Source organism: Balaenoptera borealis (assembly GCF_965194805.1).
Source record: "Balaenoptera borealis genome assembly, chromosome: 19".
In the NCBI taxonomy this organism is placed as follows: Eukaryota; Metazoa; Chordata; class Mammalia; order Artiodactyla; family Balaenopteridae; genus Balaenoptera; species Balaenoptera borealis.
Genome location: NC_138878.1, coordinates 1,328,289 through 1,348,249, shown reverse-complemented (window position 1 = coordinate 1,348,249; position 19,961 = coordinate 1,328,289). Strand labels below are relative to the sequence as shown.

Below are 19,961 nucleotides of genomic sequence, written 5' to 3'. Positions count from 1 at the left end.
GCCACAGCCCTTTGACACCAGAGCTGTGATCACCCCATTTTGCAGCCAGGAGGTGCCAGAGCCAGGATTCAAGCCCGGGCCCAGCTGACACCACCCCCCTCCGCGGTCTCCCTGGAAGTGGGTGAGAATCAGGAAGGTGGAAGAGGAGGGCACGGAGAGGCCCCAGCTGAAACGGGGCAGGTTGAAAGGGGAGGTGAGGGCAGAGGGTCAGGAGCAGAGGCCGGACACCGTACAGGGCCTGGGGTCCATGGGGAGGGGACACCGGAGGGCAGGGGCCCAAGGCCCACGGCGGGACGCCCCTCACCAGGAGCTGCCGCCCACACCCCAGCTGGAGCCAGCCAGCACCACCGCGGGCTTGAGTTACCCAGAGGCTGGGGCCAGGTGGTGTTTCCCAGCGAAAAGGAGACGCCTGAACTCGTGGGGTTCCTGGGGGCAGGCCGGGATCTGGGGGATTGGATCTCCCCTCTTCAAAGGGGCCCCCGGCCTGCTGAAACCCACACCAGCCAGCACCAAGGGGCTTTGCCAAGAGCCTGGGCAGGGGCGGGAACCCGAGACCCGGGCACACGCTGTCCCCAACCTGCCCCACAGTCTGAGCACCCAAGATGGGCCCTTGTGCCCCCGGAGGGGCAGCCAGCATGGGGTGCTGCCGGCAGAGAACGTCAGGCCCACCATCCTGGGACAGAGGAGAGGGGCTGACGGAGTGGATGAGCTCTGCCCACAGGTCAGCACATGGAGGCAGGGCCGCCCCAGGGAGGAGAGGGGCCCCGAGGCGGGGACTGAGGTGCAGAGCCACTTTGTCCTGCACGGGGCAAGCGTGGTCCCCAGGGGCCTGCCTCACACCCCTACGTGTTCACTACATGCTGTGTGACTTGGACAAGTCACACAACCTCTCTGAGCCTTCGTTTCCTCATCCATAGTTCCTGTTGACTTTTCACAGCAGAGGCAGAATCAGTCGCTCACCACTGTGTGGCCAATGCCTGGCCCATCATCCAGCAGAAACGTGGAGATCCCTGAATGAGTGAGTGAGTGAGTGAATGAATGAGTGAGTGAATGAATGAATGAATGAGCAAATGGGAAGCTGCAGGGAAGGCACAGCCCTGCCCGGCCTCGGCCTGCCCACCTCCGGGTAAGGGCACGCGTCCCGCCCTGTGACGCCGGGACTCACTTTAAGGCCTTGGAGTCTCCACATTGTCAGGAGGGATGCAAGGCAGTACAGCCCCCGAGGGTTGTCCCGATAGTTCCGTAAGTCTGTGTGACACACAGCAGCTCGAAACAATGAACCGTTATACACCGTTTCCGTGGGTTCAGAATTTGGGCGTGTATTCTGTGCGTTAGCCGCGAGTCGCCACGTCCAGCCCCTGTTCAAGGGGAGGGATTTGGGCTCCACCTTTTGGAGGGAGGAGGATGAAAGAATTTGTGGCCAAATGTTAAAACCGCAATAGCGCTTAATTTGACCATCTCTCTCCAAATCACAAACGCATTTGCCCTTGACGGTGCCAGTTCTTCTTTGGGTTTATCCTGCTGGTCTCACTTACGCGTATTCGTTGCTCTGCTATTTGTAAAGGCCCAAACAGGACAACCTAGCATCCACCCGTCCGGAGGGATCTGGGTATACGAGTAGCCGTTCCGCAGAACATTCCGTAGCTGCGTGTGGGTGGAGCAATGGACAGGCAGACGTCAGCCAGGCGTCGCTTTATGAGGTTCTGTGGGATTACCTCTAAGATTCACCGTTTAATGCAAAAAGTACAGTGCGTGTAGTAGACTATCTTTTATTGAAGAAAGGGGGGAATGGGAATATTTATTCATATTTTCTGGTATTTGCATCAAGAAACTCTGGAAGGAAACACAAGAAGCTGCCCCGTGTGCTGACCCAGCAGGGCAGCGGAAGAGGGTCCATGGGCCGGGGGAGCCGGGAGGGGGGAGACCTCTCACTGCAGAACTTCAGCCACAGGAACGTGTGATCTATGCACACGAAATACCACGACAAAAAACGTAAGATCACCATCAGCCCAGCGGGAAGGCGACCAGCTGACCCCACCCCTGCAGGGCTCCCCCACCCGCCGGGCCGGGCTGAGCTGCCCGCGGGCCTCCTGCGGTCACCCACCTCCCCGCAGCCCGCGTCGGCTTCCTGGGGCTCCGCCGGCTCCATGTTCTCTCCGGGCCCCGCCCCCCCGGGGCTCGCGGCCAAGCACCAGATTGATGCTGACATGCTTCCCATTTTCTTTGCAGCCAAGAAATCCCCATCCCCGTGGAAGCTGCACGGCGACCCAGCTGAGGGCTGACTCCCAGGTGCGTAGAGGGGGCCGCTGGAGTGGAGGCTGGCGGGCCGCACGCGGCCGGAGCTGCCCCGTCCCCGCCCCGCCATCCGTGTCTCCTTCCGTCTCGCTCACTCAGGCAGTAACGGGGGCTCCAAGCTGCCTCCCCGGAGCCACCTCCGGAGCCGAGTGTCAGGGCCGGCACTTGGCTCCGAACCGCAGCCCTGGGCCGGGCTTGTCACCTGACGCTCTGTCCCCTGGCCAGCTCATCAGGCCACTCGGGCCAGACCCCTCCTTTCCTGAGGGGCCTGCAGCACAGCTGATTCAAACCAGCAAATGAGCCTCTTATTCCTGTTTTCAGACCCTGCCCAGCCTTCCGCACAAGCCGCCCTACATCTGCTTTGTGCCCATGAGCAGAACAGGACTCGGGGGGTGACGGGACCTAGCGGTTACGGTATTAACAGGGAAATACGTCGGTTCCCCCCCACCACCGTCTGCTAAACACCCCGTGAGGAGCTTGTCCACTGCACTCTCTAGGGGCCAGCGTCAGTCCCGGGGCGTGGGTGGAGACTCCGAGCCCAGCGGAGGCGGGGGAGGGGCCGGGGGATCAGGACCAGGGCCATCGGCCTCCCAGGCCCGAGCCCCGCCCACCCATCCCTCTCAGGGGGCACAGTTCGGAGCCTGGACCTGCGGGGCCTCCATGGTGTCTGACAGCTACTTGGGCGTGACCGGCCACCCCCAGAAAGCTCCAGAAGCTGTGGGGAGGCCAAGCCCTGGGCCCTCCCCACTCCTCACACCAGCGCCGGGGCAGTGTGTGTAGGGGTGGTGAGGAAGGCCCCTCTCAGGGACCCTTGCACATCCACCCACCTGGCCCCTGGGCTTCACTACCTGGCAAATTCAGGAGCAGAGGCCCCACAGACCAGAGCCCGCCCTTGCTCCTTCCTTGCTCTTTCCTTGCTCCTAGGGAGGGGCGGACACCAGCCCCAAGTGGGTTCAGAGCCCCTGATGCCTGCCACGCAGGAGCCCCCTCCTCTGACCCTCCAGGCCCTGAGTTTAAGTCCCACCTAGCGTGCAGTAGGTGCTCCCTGCCCACTGGCCCCCATGCCCAGCCTCTTTGGGTCGTCCAGGGGCTCTGAGCCAGGGTCAGGTCTCCACAGCTGTGCTGTGTCTGCTCCCCTGGACGCTGGGCATGGGGCAGATGTCCAGAAGCGCCGTGTGAACCTGAACTTGAGAACAAGGGGTCAGCGCCCATACGGGGCCTTTCCACCAGGAGCAGCTAACTCACAGCTGCTGGAACTGAAAGGACCCTTCCCACCAGCAGGTCCGACCACCCCCCTCCGCCGATGGAGAAGGGGGGCCAGCAGGTGGGCAGTGATCCTGGCAGCCAGGCGGCTAGCCCACCACAGCCTGTGACCTCGGCCCTTGAAAGGCAGCAAGGCGATCCCCGAGTCCTGGCTCTGAACGTCTCTGCCTGAAAGAAGCACGAGCCACTGCTGCTTGCAGCTCAGCGGCCAGAAGGAGCCATGTGGCCTGTCCTGCTTGCAGCAGGACACACAGACAGTCCTTCCACAGGGCACAGCGGACTCTCGGGTCATGATGCAGTCTTCCCGCCTTGAGCCCAATGGGGAGCCCTCTGGGCAGAGCCCGGGCTTCTGGCATTCAGAGTGACGAGCGTGCGGGCCCGAGGCCCCAGGTGCCCGAGAGCAGGGGAGGGGCGCCTGGGCTCAGGGCTTCCGCTCCTCCTTAAGAACTCACGCGGGACGGCCCAGGTGACCCCGACAGACCCCGACTCTCACGTGGCTTCAAGCAGTGCGAGGGAGAAGCAGCTCAGCAGCCCGTGCACAGACGGGGACACGGAGGCCCGGGAGGCGCTGGCATCCGGGGGAGCCCCTGCGTGCCAGCGGCCGGCCAGGCTCTGTGCATTGTTGAACCTCAGGACGGCCCTGCGAGGGAGGCTGTTACCATCACTACTCCAAGGGCGTGCAAACCCACTTTCCCCAGCCCTGGGCGCCTACCGTGCGCCAGACTCCAGGCCACGGGCGCGGGCAGAGGAGCAGATGCAGACTCGCCCGCAGGGCCCAGGCTCGGGCGGCAACAGAGCGAGTCGGCAACCCCCCCCCCGAACAGCACACGTCCCACGAGGGGCTGATCCAGAGTTGGCAGAGGGTCATCTCTGCAACAGCCCCACCCGGGGGCTCCACTGGGATACCCATTTCCCAGGCACACAGCGACTAAGGGACTTGCCCCAGCGGCGTCACAAGGGGCCCGCCCTCCCCTTGGCCCCCACAGCTCTCTCGTGCGGGGGCCGTCCTGGGGGCCCTGGCTGCTGCTGCCCCGACACCGGGCACAGCCCGGCCCTGAGCAGGTGTCCGGACCACGTGTGGCCCGGGCGAGCCCGGAGACAGGGCCGTGTGGGGCTGGGAGGAGGCCCCGCAGGAACCCCCAGTGTCCTTCACTAGCCGTGAGGTCTTGGGCGAGTTACCCACCTCCCTGGGCTCCATACCCTCACCCGTAGATCAGCGATGACAGGAGCGCTCCTGACCTCTCGAGCCACGGTGAGGACCAGGGGAGCGGTTGGGAAGTGCTCGGTGTCCTGGCCCGCGGTGAGGGCCCGGAAGGAGCTCATGCTACTGCTGCCGCCATCACTTATTCATTCAACAGACTCCACCCGCGAGCCCTGCCCCAAGGGCTCTCAGTCCACATGCGGAAAGGGAAGCTGAGGACTTGCCCCGGGCAGTGGGGCCCAGAGGAGGGGGGAGGTCTCTACCTAGGATGGAGGGCGCCCCCAGGCTGATGGGATGGGGAGGATCCAAAGGCGGGGCTGGCCTGGCAGAGGAGGGGGCGGCGGTGGGGCGACGTGGCACCACTGCTGGCCGGCACCGGAACCACGCCCAACCTGGGTCAGGAAGCCTCTGCCACGACCTCAGAGCTGGTGGCCCCGTGCACGGGGCTGAGCTCCCGGGACCGTCTGGGGAGAGCCAAGAAAATCAGTGACGCTGACAGCCAGCCCCGGGATTGCTCTGTGGACGAGACCCCCAGAGCCGCTAGGGGGATGGGAGTGGGGTCATGGAGACAGAAGGGAAGGGTGAGGGCCGTGCCCCCGGGGGCTCCCCTCACCCAGTGCTCCAAAAGCTCAGTGTTCTGGGTAGGGCTTTTCTCCAGAGGCCCATGGGGCTGTGCTCTGGGCTAGGGTCACAGGCACAGGCCAGATACGTGTGCCCCAAAACAGGAGCTAAGCTCAGGGGCCCAAGAAAGGAGCCGGAACCTTCTGGAGACCAGGGGTCCGCAGGGCGAGGGCCTTGAGGCCATCCTGTGTGATCCCAGGGGCAGGGGATGGGGCAGGTGAAGGACCAGGTGGGAGCCTCAGCCAGACGCCCCCTCCGTCCTTCCTAGGCTCTCTGCCCTGGCCATCAGGTGCCCGTCACCCCACCACGGGGCCACTGCAGGTCTGGGAGCCACATGCCACATGGGGCTTTCCTGCTCAGGGCCTGGCTGGTGCCTAGCAGGGCTGCTTGGGGGTGGCCAGGGGTCTTCTCAGATCTCAGGCCCCAACAATATTTTCTTTCTTTTTCCTTCCTTTTCCTCCCCAACCCCAATCCTCCCCCCCCACTAAGCCCTTTCTCAGTCTGGCAGCAACTCTTTTCCCCTCTCATCTCTCAAGGTGCCGACGGAGCCAAGCACCCTCCCCTAAAAGTACAGGTTACGTGCCCGCTGCTTCCGCTCCCAGCCTGCCACGCCACGGTGGGAGCCACGAAGCCCCACGGTCCCCGACCCACTCTGTCCTTTCCTTGCAGGCTCCACTCAGGACCATGAGAGCAGGCCCCTCCAGGGCCCCTCGAGGGGCGAGGATGTCCGCCCAGCCCGCTTTCCGCGGCCCGCCTCGGACCACAGCATCCTCCTAGCACCCAGGACGGAGGGGCCATGCCTGGGGAGCAGCCCCTCGGAGCGCCACCCCCAACCATGACCGGAGACCTGCAGCCCTGCCCAGCGGCCAGTGGCACGGGGGGCCCCCTGCAACCTCCCAGTGAGGTCAGTGCCCCAGCCAACAGGACCACCAAGGCCACGGGCAGCGGGGCCCAAGCCGTGGACAGCCCTGAGACCCAGGTGCGGCAGGCTGGGAAGGTGGGGCCCAAGGCCCCGCTCCCCAGAACCCAGTCCCTGAGCAGCGCCCCTGGGAAGGGAAGCGGCCCCCAGGCCCCAGCAGGGCGGAGCCTGGTGCAGGCTCGCGCGCGGCGGGCGAGCAGGCTGGACAGCGGCCCCCAGCAGCTCTACGGTCTGAGCACCGCCAGCTCAAGGCCCAAACCCGCCCTGGGCGAGAAGACCCCTGAGGGCCCGCAGCAAGAGGCCCCCCGGCCCCCAGAGGCCGAGGCCCCCCGGGGCCAAGGAACCAGAGCCCGTCTCAGGCCTGGCCCCCCCAGGGCCGAGGCTTCACCGGGCCCGGAAGAGCTCAGCTTCCAAAAGTGCTTCCAGGAGACCCCCTCCAGCTTTACCTCCACCAACTATACCTCACCGAGCGCCACCCCTGGGCCCCCGCCCCTCAGGGCCCCCCAGAGCAGCGGCGCCAGCCCCTGCCGGCCGGCCTCCTACGTGGAATTCCAGGCCAGCAGGGCCGATGCCTGGCCTCCCACGGCTGAGAACAGCTTCCCAGGTGCTAGTTTCGGGGTGCCGCCCGCTGAGCCGGAGCCCTTTCCCGAAGGCGGCAGCCCCGGGGTGGTTGCCTTCCAGTACCCCTTCCCAGAGCTGCACGGAGCCGGCCCGAAACCCTTCCCCGAGGACGCAGCCGGGCCCGAGTACGCCGAGAGGGCACTGGTGTTCGCCTTCCACCAGCCTCGGGGAGTGTGGCCCGAGGAGCCGGTGGGCACGGGCCCAGCCTACCCCCTGCCCGCCCGCTCGGGCCCCCCAGCCCTGCCCTGCTACCCCGGCCGGCCCGGCGGCCTCAACGCCCCCGGCGACCTTGGCGGTGCGCTCCCTCCCCCTGGTGCGGCTCGCCCGGCCCCCAGCCCCTTCTCGGAGAGCGCGGCCACCTTCCGGGACAGTTTGCACGAGAGCATGACCAAAGTGCTCCCTGAGAGGCCGCCTTCGGCCCACGATGGGCTGGGGAGCCCCAGGGGGCCCCCAAACTCACTGGCCCAGAGGCAGTTTCCCGGGCAGGCGTATGGAAGCCCCGGAGCCGGCGGGGTGGGCACCAGCCCAGGGCCTCGGGACACGGAGCTGACTGCCTCAGGGCCCCCCGCCGCCAGACTGCCCCCGCTCTGGGACCCCGCCCCAGCCCCTTACCCCACGCCTCCCCTGGGCCCCCTGGCCACCACCAGGAGCGCATTCTTCGAAGCCCAGCCCGGCCCAGGCCAGCAGCTCAGCCTCCCCCAGAGCCCCCCGCTGCCCTGGCCCCAGGTGCTCCCGGCCGCCGGCCCCGGCCCCCGCCAGATGGAGATGATGAGCCAGCTGTCTTTCCCCCCGGAAGTCCCCGAGTGGCAGGGGGCCAGCCAGGGAGCCCTGGCTGCTGCCGCAGGGAAGACGCCCGGGCCGAGCGAGAAGCTGGCGGTCCTGAGAAACAGCCCGGGCCAGCACAGCGGCGGATCCCCTGGGCTCTTCGCCTACAACGGGCTGAAGGACCCTGGAGCCCAGCCCCCGTTCTTCGGGGCGGCCCAGCCCCAGGCCTCCCCCCGGGGCCCCCCCGGCCCGCCCCCGCCCAGGGTGGTGGGAGCCTCCCCCAGCGAGTCCCCCCTGCCCTCGCCGGCCACCCACACGGCCAGCAGCACCTGTTCGTCGCTGTCCCCTCTGTCCAGCAGCCCAGCCAACCCCAGCTCGGATGAGAGCCAGCTCCCCGGGCCGCTCGGGCCCTCCGCCTTCTTCCACCCACCCACCCGCCCCCAGGAGACCGGCAGCCCCTTCCCGTCCCCCGAGCCCTCGCACGCCCTCCCCATCCACTACCAGCCGGAGCCACTCAAGGCCTTCCCTTTCCCCACAGAGGGGCTGGAGGAGACCCCGTTCCCTAGCTCGGGGCTCGAGGTGGGCAGCGTGGGCCTGGAGGGCTTCCCCCAGGAGCCGCCCCCCTACTCCGCCCACCACTTCCCCCTCAGCAGTGCCAGCCTGGACCAGCTGGATGTGCTGCTCACCTGTAGGCAGTGTGACCGGAACTACAGCAGCCTAGCCGCCTTCCTGGGGCACCGGCAGTTCTGCAGCCTGCTGCCGGCCAGGACCAAGGACGGCCACCAGCAGCCCCCCGGGTTCCCCACGCCCCCCGTCACCCCCTCCGCGCTGGCTGCCCCCAAGACACCGGCCCGCGGGACCCCGAGCCCACTCAGCCACACCAGGACAGCGCCCTTCCTGCTGGGTGGGGACGTCCGGCCCGACGGCAGAGACGACCCCCTGAGGATGAGCTTCCTGCCCAGCCCGGCCGCCGCCCCCTTCCCGCTGCCCGCAGGGGACCTGGACCTGGAGGACGCCGCCAAGCTGGACAGCCTCATCACGGAGGCCCTCAACGGCCTGGAGTACCAGTCAGACAACCCTGAGATCGACAGCAGCTTCATCGACGTCTTCACCGACGACGAGCCTTCCGGCCCCAGGGGCCCCGCCACTGGGCAGCCCCCCAAGACCAGGCTGGGGGCAACGCCAGAGAACAAAGCCCAGCTCCCGCTCCCGGCAGTGGCTGCCCCGCTGGAGCCCCAGCCGCCCCGGCCCGGCGACGGGGGCTACGCGGCCGGCCCCAGGCCCAAAACCCGCTCCCTGGGCCCAGCACCCTCAGAGGCAGATGGGGCCAGCCTGGCCGGCCAGCAGAGAAGAGGAAAGCGGTTTAAGTTGTTCCAGAAAGAGCTGGACACGGTCGGCACCGCCAAGAGGCCGGGCAGGGGCTCCAGGGCCAGCCGCCTGAGGCCGAGGAGGAAAGGCCGGGCTGAGCCGGCCCTGTCCCGCCCGCGGGACCTCAGAACCCAGGCCCCCAAGAGCCACGCAGACCCAGGGGGACGGGCCCTCCTGGTGGAGACGCGGAGCTCCAGGCGCCTCCGACTGTCCCCCGGCCAGGACTGCAGGCGGAGGCGGGCCCGGGGCGGCACCTGGAGCAAGGAGCTCATCCACAAGATCGTGCAGCAGAAGAACCGGGCGGGCAAGCGCGGCCCAGCCCCGGGCGCCGCGGACGGCGGACCCCAGGACTGCGACGGCGCCTCCGAGTCTGAGGAGGAGGATGGCCCGCGGCTGCGAGGCTCACGCTTCAGAGGCCGGCCCCGCCCCAGCGGCCGGCGATGGCGCCGGGGCGAGAAGAGGAAGGAAGTGGACTTGGCCCCGGGTCCCAGAGAGGGCGGACAGCAGCAGAAGCCCAGGAAGGCCGTGAGGCAGGAGGCCGTGAGGCCTGGGGGCTCCCCGGGCCCAGAGGAGCCGGGCGGGCCGTGGCCAGGTCCCGTCAAGGGTCCTGAGGCCCAGGGCCCGTCTCACGGCCCAGAGGCTGGAGTGGGCCCTGAGCAGAGGGGCCCCCAGCGTCTCCTGCAGGGTCTCACGGGCGCCGAGACCCCAGAGGAAAGCCATCCCTCTCTGGACTTCCCCCAAGACACCGAGAGCCCTGAAATTGCTGAAGACCTTCCCCCTGATGCCGCAGGACTTCACAGAGAGGCTCTGAGCTCCCCTCCAGCCACCTGTGGGGGAGGAGGCCCCTGCCCCCCAGCCCCAGAGCGACCACAGCTCCGCCAGGAGGACGCAGTGCTGGCCCGCGCGAGCTCACCCGCGCTGGGTGCCCCCCGGTGCTCGGAGCCTGCCGTCTCCCAGGACGGAGAGGAGCCCCCTGACCCCCCGCCAGGAGAATCACTGGTGCCCGCGGCCAACGCAGCCGACACGGCCCACCCCGAACCCAGGACCCTCTGTTTGAAGACCCCTGGTCTTGGAGACTCCGTGGGGCTTCCAACTGCCAAAAAGGGGCCTCAGCCCTACAGCAGCCCTCCCAGCGGATTGTTCCTCGGACCCAAAGACCTGGCTGGCTGTTGCCACGAAGACCTGGGCTCCCAGTCCTCAGCCCCAGACAGCCCGCCGGCCATCAGGGCAGGCCTCTGCCAGGATGGCGAGGATGCCAGTTCCCAAGAGCCCAAGCCGCCCAGGAACACACCCTGCACAGTCGTCACGGGCCCAGGCAAAGCCGAATCGCCGCCGGCCTTGGAGCGCACGGCCCTCTTCTCGGGGCCGCCTGGGGACAGCTTCCACCCGCCAGTCTATGGCAGCCTCTCTGGGAACGGGGACACCCAGGTGCCACGTGCGTGTGCCGCCCCTCCCCCGAGGAGACCTCAGCAAGACCCACCGTTCCTCTCGTTTCTGCCCAAGAAGGGCTGGTCCCTGCTGGAGGAAGTGTCCCCCGTGCCGCCTGGCCATCTGGGCCCTTTTCCCGGCCTCTCAGGGGAAAAGGCATTCAGTCAGAGGTGTCCCAGTGAAGGGACTGTGGCCACCAGCCTCCCCGCTTTGCCCGGCAAGGTCATCGAATGTAGCACCGCTTGTAGCGGTGACCTGTCTGAGGAGGAGCTCGAGATCAAAAGGCTGGTCACCGAATTGGAGAGCCAGCTGCAAAGCAAAGGCGCTCAGGAGGCCCCGGGAGAGCCGTGCGCAGCCAGCGCCACCAGTCCTGGGGAGCTGCGTCCACGCCCGGAGGGGGCCGAAACAACTGTGGCCACCACGGGGGGCGCTCTAGGGAGCCCCCAGGAGGAGTGGCCCTCGTTCCACCCTGGAGAAGCAGCCCTGGCCCCCGGCGCCCACAAGGACGTGGTTCCTGGGGGTCCTTTCGGCCCCACTGGGGCCAGCCTCAGTTTCCGGCCAGTGCAGAAAGCCGGGGTCTCCAAGACAGGGCTCCCCAGGGCCGAAGGGGGCCTCGGGGCCCACCTGGAAGTCTGTTTACCGGACCCCCGGTGGGACATGGGGAGTTTAGCGAAGTGCAGCCCAAACCCTGAGGCTTCACTTCCTAAGGGTAACAGGGCCACCAGAACACAGCACAGCCAAGACCTCCCACTGCTCTTTCCCTGCCCACGGAGAGGGGGGCTTTCCCCGGGATCCCACAAGGCACCTGGACCCTGCCGAGACCCCTCAGAGCTGGAAGCGTTCGGCAGCCCTGTTGCCCCACCGGCACCTGGCTTGGCATTTCGGGGGGCCGAGCTTCTGCCCCTGGGTGCCACCCCACATTCTGGTGCCAGTCACAACAGTGCCCCCAAGGGACACTCTGTGAGCAGCACAGGTGGGCCAGGAGGAGCAGGGGGCCCTGGCCCTGAGGGTAACGAGGAGTTTGTACCGGCGGGGGCCTCCCCACATCGTGCCTCCGTGCCCGACCGCAGCCCCGGCAGGAGGCCCCAGGACCCAGCCTCGAGCCCCCTTCATCAGCTCCAGCTCCTGGTGGCCAGAGCGGCTGAGAGAGAAGATGACACCCGGGGCTCCCAGGGGCCCCCGCCTGATGACACCCAGAGTCCTCAGCACAGCGACCCCTCAGATCCGGGAAAGGAGAGTGTGGAAGGTGGGGAAATGGCCTGCAGCCCTGCCTGGGGCTTCCCGGGGGCCGTGCAGACGACAGCCGTCCCTGCTGTGGCCGGACGCCAGCTGGGGCCAGAGGGAGCTGGACATCCGGGCTCACACGGCCAGGCCGAGAAGCCCAAGGGCCAAGTCGGAGCCAGCCAACTGCAGCCAGATGACCGGGGCAGGCCGCGGCGGCCGGTCCAGCTAGCCGGGCAGCTCCAGAGAAGCAGGGCGGCCGTGGGCCTTTGGAACGGGGCACGGGCCACCCCAGGCCCCACCTACCCTGAGGCAGAATCTTCAGTCCCAGCCTTGGCAGCAACCGACACGGAAGATGGGCCTGAGGACCAGACTCCAGAGGCAGTAGCTGGCCCAGGCCTTCAGAAGCATCTGCTGTTCGCTGGCGAGAGCCCAGCGCCCCCCGCCAGGGACCTGGCCAGCCGCACCCCCTCGCCCGCTTCTGCAGCCACCCCCGATCCCTGCGGCCCCAAGGAAGGCCCAGCTCGCCGCCCTCTCCGGGGGGACTGTGGCCCCCTGGAAGACCCTCCCAAGGAGCCCAGCTTCGTCGGTGTCTTCACTCCCGCCCATGGAGGGGACTGCCCTGGAGGTCGCATGGCAAGAACCCTAGAGGGTTCCAGAAAAGGGAGACCAAGGGAAGCTCCTGCCTCTGTCACCCCACCCCACGCAGCGAGGGCCACCTCCCCGAGAGTGACCGTCAAGGCCACTGCCCTGTCCAGCATCCCTACCACTGGTGGCCTGGGGGCAGTCAGAGGCCCCAGGGCCGAGTGGCCAGACCCCAGGGGAGCCCTGTCCAGCACCCACCCCGATGGGGTGCCCAAGGGCCCCTCCTCAGAACCCCCAGGCAACAGGGAAAGCCAGGGTGTCACCACTGTGCCCACTGACCCTTCCACACGGGGGGCCATGGGGCCAGATCCCCACACCTGCCAGGAAGGCGAGGCAGAGGCCAGCCTCCAGGAACAGGAGGGCCTAGAGATGCCCAGGGCCGGGCGCCCTGCCATTACAGAGGCATCCGAAGCTGGCACCAGGGGTCTGCGGGTCACCTGCCCCTCCACAGAGCTCCACCCGGGCAGAACCACAACTCCGAGCAGCACAGCCAGCGACTCCAGACCCCACTCCCCCCGAAGCCTCGGAAACAGCCTCCACCAGAGACCCCAGGGGGATCCCCTCAGCCCCCAGGACCCCAGACAGAAGCCTCGTGGCTTTAAAAAGAAGCCTGTGTTCACTGAGAACGGCCACTGGAGGGGCGGAGCCCCCAGCGGGCAGCCCGTGACCTGTGAGGTCTGCGCGGCCTCCTTCCGCTCTGGGCCGGGCCTGAGCCGCCACAGAGCCAGGAAGCATGGGCTGCACAGGGGTTCTGCCTCCCAGCCAAGCCCAGCGGCCCCACCTGCTCCCCAGACATGCCACCCACCCGGGAAGAAGAGCCGCAGGGCGCCGGGGAAGGAGAAACCGAGGCGCCTGGTGGGAGATCCCAGCCAGGCCGGTAGGCTAACCCCTGTTCGCGGCTCTGTGGCTCCTGAGGATGCCCTGGGTCCCGAGATGTCCAAGGGGCTTAGGCGGGGGCTCCGCCTTCTGGGAGCACCAGGCTGTCCCCCCGGCTGGGAACCACATCCCCCAGACGTGGTCAAGCAAGGGGTGGACATGAGGCCTGCAGAGCCCAGGAAACAGGACCAGCTGGAGAGGGATGAGCCCCGATCCAAACAGACAAAGAAAGCCGGGGGCCAGAGGCGGGGCAGGCCGCCCGCAGACTTCCCCAGCGAGTCAGAGGGGAAAGCCAGCAAGAGGGCGAGAAAACCAAGAGCGAGAAGGTTCCGGGAGGAGAGCGGTCTCCAGGGCCCTGCAGATGTGATTTCAGGGAGAAGAGGCTGGAATCCATCAACGGCCATTGCCAACTGCCCGGCTCTCCCAAGCCGCCACCTCTCACCAGAGGCAGAGCAGGAGACTGAGTCCACGCAGCCGCCTCTCGTCGCCACGGACCTGGAGGAGACGCCTGCACAGAAGTCTCCTGGGGATCGGGTGGCCTGTCCAGGGATGGTGGAGGGGGCACCTCCTGCGCCAGAAGGGCCAGTGGGGCGGAAAGCAGCCTCGGCAAGAGGGTGCGCGGGACCCCGAGAGACCAGGATGTCTGGCGTCTGCAAAGAGCCGTCGAGGGCAGCTGGGGGTAAACGTGCAGGGGACAGCAGAGTGGCCGAGAGCAGATCAGGGCAAGGTGTCTGGGAGGGGCATGAGCCCCCCTGGGACCCGCAGGGCCCTCCCGAGACTCGTGGTTCTGAAGCAGGCAGCACCATCAGCAGTTGCCTCCAGGACCCCCTGCACAGTCCAGGAGAGGGGGTCCAGGAGCAGGAGGGCACTGCTCCTGAAGCCCCCAGCCCGAATCTCAGAGACCCTCTGAGCTTGTTTGATGATGAGGCCTCCTTTTCCCAGCTCTTCCCCCTGGGAGACCGCTTGGTTCGGAAGAAGAACCCCCGTGTCTACGGGAAGCGCTGTAAAAAGTCGAAGCCACCTCCCCGGCCCGAGCCCAGCAGCCAGGCAGGGGGCAGTGTCGCTCTGTCCTCCTCCCGCCTGCCCACAGACCTCAGTGACTCTGGCTCGCTCTGCCTGTCCCACGAGGACCCGTGGGGTGACGAGGCTGCGGGTCTGCCGGAGTCCTTCCTCCTGGAGGGCTTCCTCAGCAGCAAGGTGCCCGGCATTGACCCCTGGGCCGCGGGCCCCAGCCTGTGGGCCCTGGAGCCCCACGCGGAGGCGGACCCCTGCTGCGCCGAGGACCACCGGTCAGAAAACATCCCTGAGCTGCACATGGTCCCGGCAGCTTGGCGAGGCCTGGAGCTGCAGGCCCCCGCCGACGAGGCCACCCCTTCTCCGGGAGACGTGAGCCCCGAGCCCCCCAACCTGGAGCGAGAGCACTACGAGTGTGGTGTCCTCGGGAGTGCCGTGGATCTGCAGACGCAGGGCCTGTGCTTCCTAGGACCCTGCGAAGACCCTGCAGGTCTGCCCGGCGCCAGCCTCTTGGACTTCAAGGCCACGGCCAGTTCCCAGGGCCCACAGAGCAGGACAGAGGGGGCGGCCGGGGCAAGAAGGGCCCCAGGCGGAGGCCGGCCCACCAAGGCCAGGAGGGCGCCCTACAAGTGCAGGGTGTGCTTTCAGCGCTTCCACGGCCTGGGAGAGCTGGACCTCCACAAGCTGGCCCACAGCCCCTCGCCGCCCCCCACCTGTTACATGTGTGTGGAGCGCAGGTTCGGCTCCCGCGAGCTGCTGAGGGAGCACCTGCAGGAGAAGCACGTGCAGAGCAAGGCAGGGCTCTGGGCCTGCGGCATGTGCCGGCGCGAGGTCGCCGACGTCTGGATGTACAATGAGCACCTGCGTGAGCACGCCGTGCGCTTCGCCCGCAAGGGGCAGGCGCGGAGGTCCCTGGGGGACCTGCCCGGATGTTGGGAGGGGGACGGCGCGGTCACGCACTTCCTGAGCGGCATCGTGGGACAGGTCTCCAAACCCCACCGGGGCAAGCGCTCCATCGGCAAGGCAGGCGGGGGCCCCGCGGAGGCGTCAGGGGCGGATGTGGGAGCTGGGAAGGTATTCCCGAGGGAGAGGCCAAGACCCAAGGCCCGCGCCAACGGCTCCGACCCGGACAGCGCCTCGGCCCAGGGCAGCCCGTCAGCCTGCGGCTTGTCCCCCGACGGCCGTTCGCACAGCGAGTCCCCCCTCCCAGCCGTCCCGGTACACCAAGACTGCAAGGACCCCGCCCGCGACTGCCACCACTGCGGGAAGCGGTTCCCCAAGCCGTTCAAGCTGCAGCGCCACCTGGCGGTGCACAGCCCGCAGCGCGTCTACCTGTGCCCCCAGTGCCCCCGGGTGTACCCCGAGCACCAGGAGCTGCGCGTGCACCTGGGCGGCGAGCACGGGCTGAGCGGGGAGCTGGAGCTGCAGCACACCCCGCTGTACGCCTGCGAGCTTTGCGCCAACGTCACGCACATCAGCAAGAGGTCCTTCGTCTGCAGCTCCTGCAACTACACCTTTGCCAAAAAGGAGCAGTTCGACCGGCACATGGACAAACACCGGAGGAGGGGGCAGCAGCCCTTCACCTTCCGCGGCGTGCGGAGGCCCGGCGCCCCCGGGCAGAAGGCCTTGGCCCGAGAGGGCTCGCTGCCCAGCAAACGGCGCAGGGTGGCCGCGTCCAGTAGCGCTCCCGGATCCAGCGTGGACCGGCCTCTGTCCCGGGACAGCGGCCCCACCCTGAGCGAGCGGTCCCTCCCAGCCCTGCCCCAGCCCTGCCCAGAGGCAGCTCCCAGCACCACAGTAGGGCAGCCCGGGACCCCAGAGAGGCCCACAGGCCCCGTGGGCCACCCGGTCGGCGGCGGCGATCTGCCCTCTGCCCTCCAGGAGCTCCTGCCCCCGTCTCTGTCTCCTTTCCCGGCGGCCTCGGCTGATGGCAAAGATGGCCACGAGCCGGACCAGGCCCTGGAGAGTTCCGAGGACGAGGCTTCCCCAGGCAGCCCTGGGCGCTTCCTCCAGCAGGCTCTCCCCTTGGGGGGCTCTCTGCCCCAGCCGGGGGCCGGAGGCCAAGACGCAGAGGAAAAGAGGGCAGCTGGCCCGCTCTCAGGGAAACACAGGACCCCAAGTGCCCCTGGCAAGTGTGCCCCTGACCATCACCCAGAAGCCCCCTCTCTGCTCTGGAAGGAGAAGCAGGTGTCCACGTGTCACGTGGCGCCTGCCGGGGGCTCAGGAGGCCCCTCCCACAGAGGCAGTGCCAACAAGCCCGGGGGCTGCCAGAGCTCGTCCAAGGACAGGTCAACCTCGTCCACCCCCAGCAAAGCACCCAAGTTCCCAGTACAACTGAAGAAGGCGGTGCCCAGCCCAATGCCCAGAGAGCTCCCCCATGGCACTGAGGACAGGCCAAAGCCCACCACCCTCAAAGTCAAGCCGGGCCCCGGCTCCCAGGGCGCTGGAGGCCCCCGGCAGGGCACCAAGGCAGCGGGCGGCAGCCAGCCCCAGCCGGCCAGCGGGCAGCTCCAAAGTGAGACAGCCACCACCCCAGCCAAGCCCGACGGCCCAGGCCAGGGCCCCGCCCCAGACAAGGCCCCCCCTCGAGCCCCAGCCAAGGGCTACCCCAAGGGACCAAGGGAAGCTGGTGACCAGGGGCCGCGAGGGAGCCTGGGCCCCAGGGAGGACGGGGACAGCAGTGAGAAGAAGAGAAAGGGCCGGGCGCCGGGGCCAACCAGGAGTGAAGCTGTGGGGAGCCTAGGGAGAGGCCCCCCGGGCCCTGACAAGCCCCCGCGGGCCCCGCGGAAGCAGGCGACTCCCAGCCGCGTGCTCCCTGCCAAGCCCAAACCCAGTGGCCAGAACGGCACAACACCGCCCCAGCCCTCAGAGCCGCGGAAGGGGGAGCCCGGCCATGCCCAAGGGAACATCAGGCGCGGCAAGGAGGGGCTGGGCAAGGCCCTCCCCCAGGCCAGACCCCTGCATAGGCCCCCCAGGAGGGGCGGGGCTGTCCTCGGTGCTGAACCCCCCAACCCCCGGGCCTGCCGGACGGCCGAGTCCCAGAGCCACCTCCTCAGCCAGCTTTTTGGGCAGAGACTAACCAGCTTCAAGATCCCTTTAAAAAAGGATGCTTCGGAGTAATTTATAGGAGCCAGCACGTGCCTGGGAGTGGGGCTGGGGACGAACTGGCAAATGGGGGACCCTGGTCTATGCTGAGGAGCTCCAGTCCTCCGAGAGTTTGCCTGGTGGCCACATCTTAATCCACCTGCCATAGCATGCAGATACTCAGACTCTGGTGTTAGACCTGCGACCCTGATGCCTTGAACAGGGCCTGGGGTGGACAGCAATCCCTTTCTAGCTGGAAGGTGAGGGTGAGGGGCGGGCCAGCTGCAGCCTCTTTGAGACCATGCAGCTGTTTTCTCAGTACCAAGACGTTAAAGAGAGAGCCGCTCACCACCACCCCAGCTCCGTGTGCCCCACAGCCAAGGCCCGGTATGCCAGAGAACCCCTCGCTTTAAAGGTTTGCACAGGGCACCCCACCTGTGTCATCTAGCAGGAAGTAAGTTGAGGCAGCCGCCGGTCGTATGGTGGCAGCCTCCGTCTTAGTGTCGTTGCTGCTGTTGCTGGAATTCCAAAGCGACCCTAGAAATCAGATGGGGGCAGAAGAGCCATCTGTGAGCTGCCCGGCGCCCCCCGCACCCCCCACCGCCGAGCACAACAGGCCTTCTCTGACCACAGGGTCGTGCCGGCCACTGTCCGTGCCACTGACGGAAGAGCCGATCTCCAGTGCACCTTGACCCCTGGTCCTCCCTCCCCACCTGCACTACCCCCAGCCCAGCCAACGCAGTTGCCCTCTCTAGAGCCTTCCTTCTACATGGAGCTCTCTGCTGCAAGTATCAGCAATTTTCCTCTGACGATCCTGGTGCTATTTTCATGTTGTAATGTGAATACAGGCTTCCTTGATTTGTTTTACCTGGGGGGTGGGGTCGGACCAGGAGGCGCAGTGTGCCGCACGGGCGGTCCAAGGCACCAGTGGCCTAAGAAGCCCTTCGCTGGCTCCCGGCCGCCTCTGGGAGGCTCCAGCCCCACGGGCAGGTCAGAGCAGCCAGTCAGGGGCAGCTCACGCACTGACACGACCCAGGGGCTGGCTCGCGCGTCCTTTCTACAGAATCGTGTCTTCACGGGGGCAGGAGGCAGGGAGAGGCTTCCTTCTGTTCTTAGGTGTCTCTGAGGTTTGTGGTTTGTTTTGTTCTGTTTCTTCATTTTAGCCTTGGGTGCAATGTGTATGTCAAAAGTTTTAATTTTGATATTTCAAAAGAAACCAAATCAGGCCCATACTGCCTTTGTAGAAGGTGTGTGTGCCACTCAGAGTGCCTCTTTAGTGCTGATGAATAAACCCGGGGGCTCTGAGGTTGTAAAATCTTAGTGCATCCATGCTGTCAAATATATGTCCACTATTTTCACAGGGCACCTCCTCTGTGGCCTCTGTCCTCCCGCCAGCCCCATCCTGCCTGCCCCCCCGAGCCGCCGCTTCGTCCGTCCCGTCCCAGGGCCACCTGGCCCTGCAGAGCCGCCCCAGCCATAGAGGGGTCCCACCAGCCCCCAGACTTGTTAACACGGTGCAGACAGCACCTTAGCGCTGGGCGGGACCCTCTCAGGAAGGAACTAGCACAGCTGGGTTAGGGGACCCAGAGGGCAGCAAAGGCAGCAGGAGGGATCACACTCCCACCGCAGGCCCAGACCCCTGGGGCCCACGTGTCCTGAAGACCCCCGTGTCTGGGACAAGCGCCCGGATGGCAGGCAGGGCCCGTCCAGAGTCGGGCACCAACCCTGATCCCGTCCTGCCCCTGACAGCCGCCTGCACACGGGGTCTCTCAGAGCAGGCCCCAGACAACACATGCTGGGCGCGGGGGTGGGGGGAGCCTCGCCAAGCCCTTCCACAGGGAGGGATCCTGCACGTGACCCGAGACTGCCGAGCCCACGGCCCCCGACTGCCCTACGCACTCCCCCTGTCCTGCCAGGCCCCAACCCTGCCATTCCCTCCGCCAGCGACGCCCTGCCCTGTCCTCTCTCTCAGTCTCAGCCGCTCCCACCGAGTCCCCCGGCCCAGGTTGGCTGCCTCCATTTCCACACCTACCGTGGGCCGGGAACAAGCCAGCGGCTTACGAAGTGGTGCGGGCTGGGAGTTGCGCTTTCGGTGGGTGGAGCTGGAGCTGCGTTGGGGAAAGGCTATCTGGGGACGTGGTGGCAGACACCCACGAGCCGACTGGGTCCACGGCACTGGGTGCCCCCCCATGGGCTCACCACGCCTCGGGCGGCCTGGGGCCGGCATCCGCATCCCCGGAAACGTGACGGGGCATCCAGGCCCTGCCCCAGACTGAATCCGGGGCGGGGGCGAGCCGGGCGCCAACGCTCACCACGTCGGGGACCCCCGCAGCTCTAGTCTTCTCAGGGCTGGACGCGAGCGAAATCCACCCTCCTGGACCCTGAGCCCACCCCGCAGCCGCGAGCCCCGTAGCATGGACAGAGCCAACCTGGCCAGCAGGTGGCAGCATTCGCCGGCTCGGCAGGGACGGGCAGCTCGGCTGACGGGCCTCAGTGGGCACCGGCCTCCGAGCCCCACACGCACACATCACAGGTACACTGGGAACCCCCGTCCTCACCGACGGGCCCAGAGACACACACTCACGGCACACGGGGGTGCACTCCTCCACGACTTCACACACACACACCCACACGCAACCA

The 19,961-nt window shown here is 67.3% G+C and overlaps 1 protein-coding gene across 7 annotated transcripts in view; it reads left to right on the top strand.

Moving 5' to 3' along the window:
- ZNF469 (zinc finger protein 469) overlaps positions 1-19,610 on the top strand; it is a 284,463-nt gene extending 264,853 nt beyond the window's left edge. For all 7 annotated transcript variants that reach the window (XM_082368705.1, XM_082368702.1, XM_082368706.1 and 4 more), the window contains 2 exons: positions 2,230-2,289; positions 6,050-19,610. In XM_082368705.1, coding sequence (XP_082224831.1) covers positions 6,177-17,357 — 11,181 coding nt within the window. In that variant the 5' untranslated portion in view covers positions 2,230-2,289; positions 6,050-6,176 and the 3' untranslated portion in view covers positions 17,358-19,610. The remainder of the gene's footprint in view (positions 1-2,229; positions 2,290-6,049) is intronic.
- Positions 19,611-19,961: the final 351 nt, after the last annotated feature.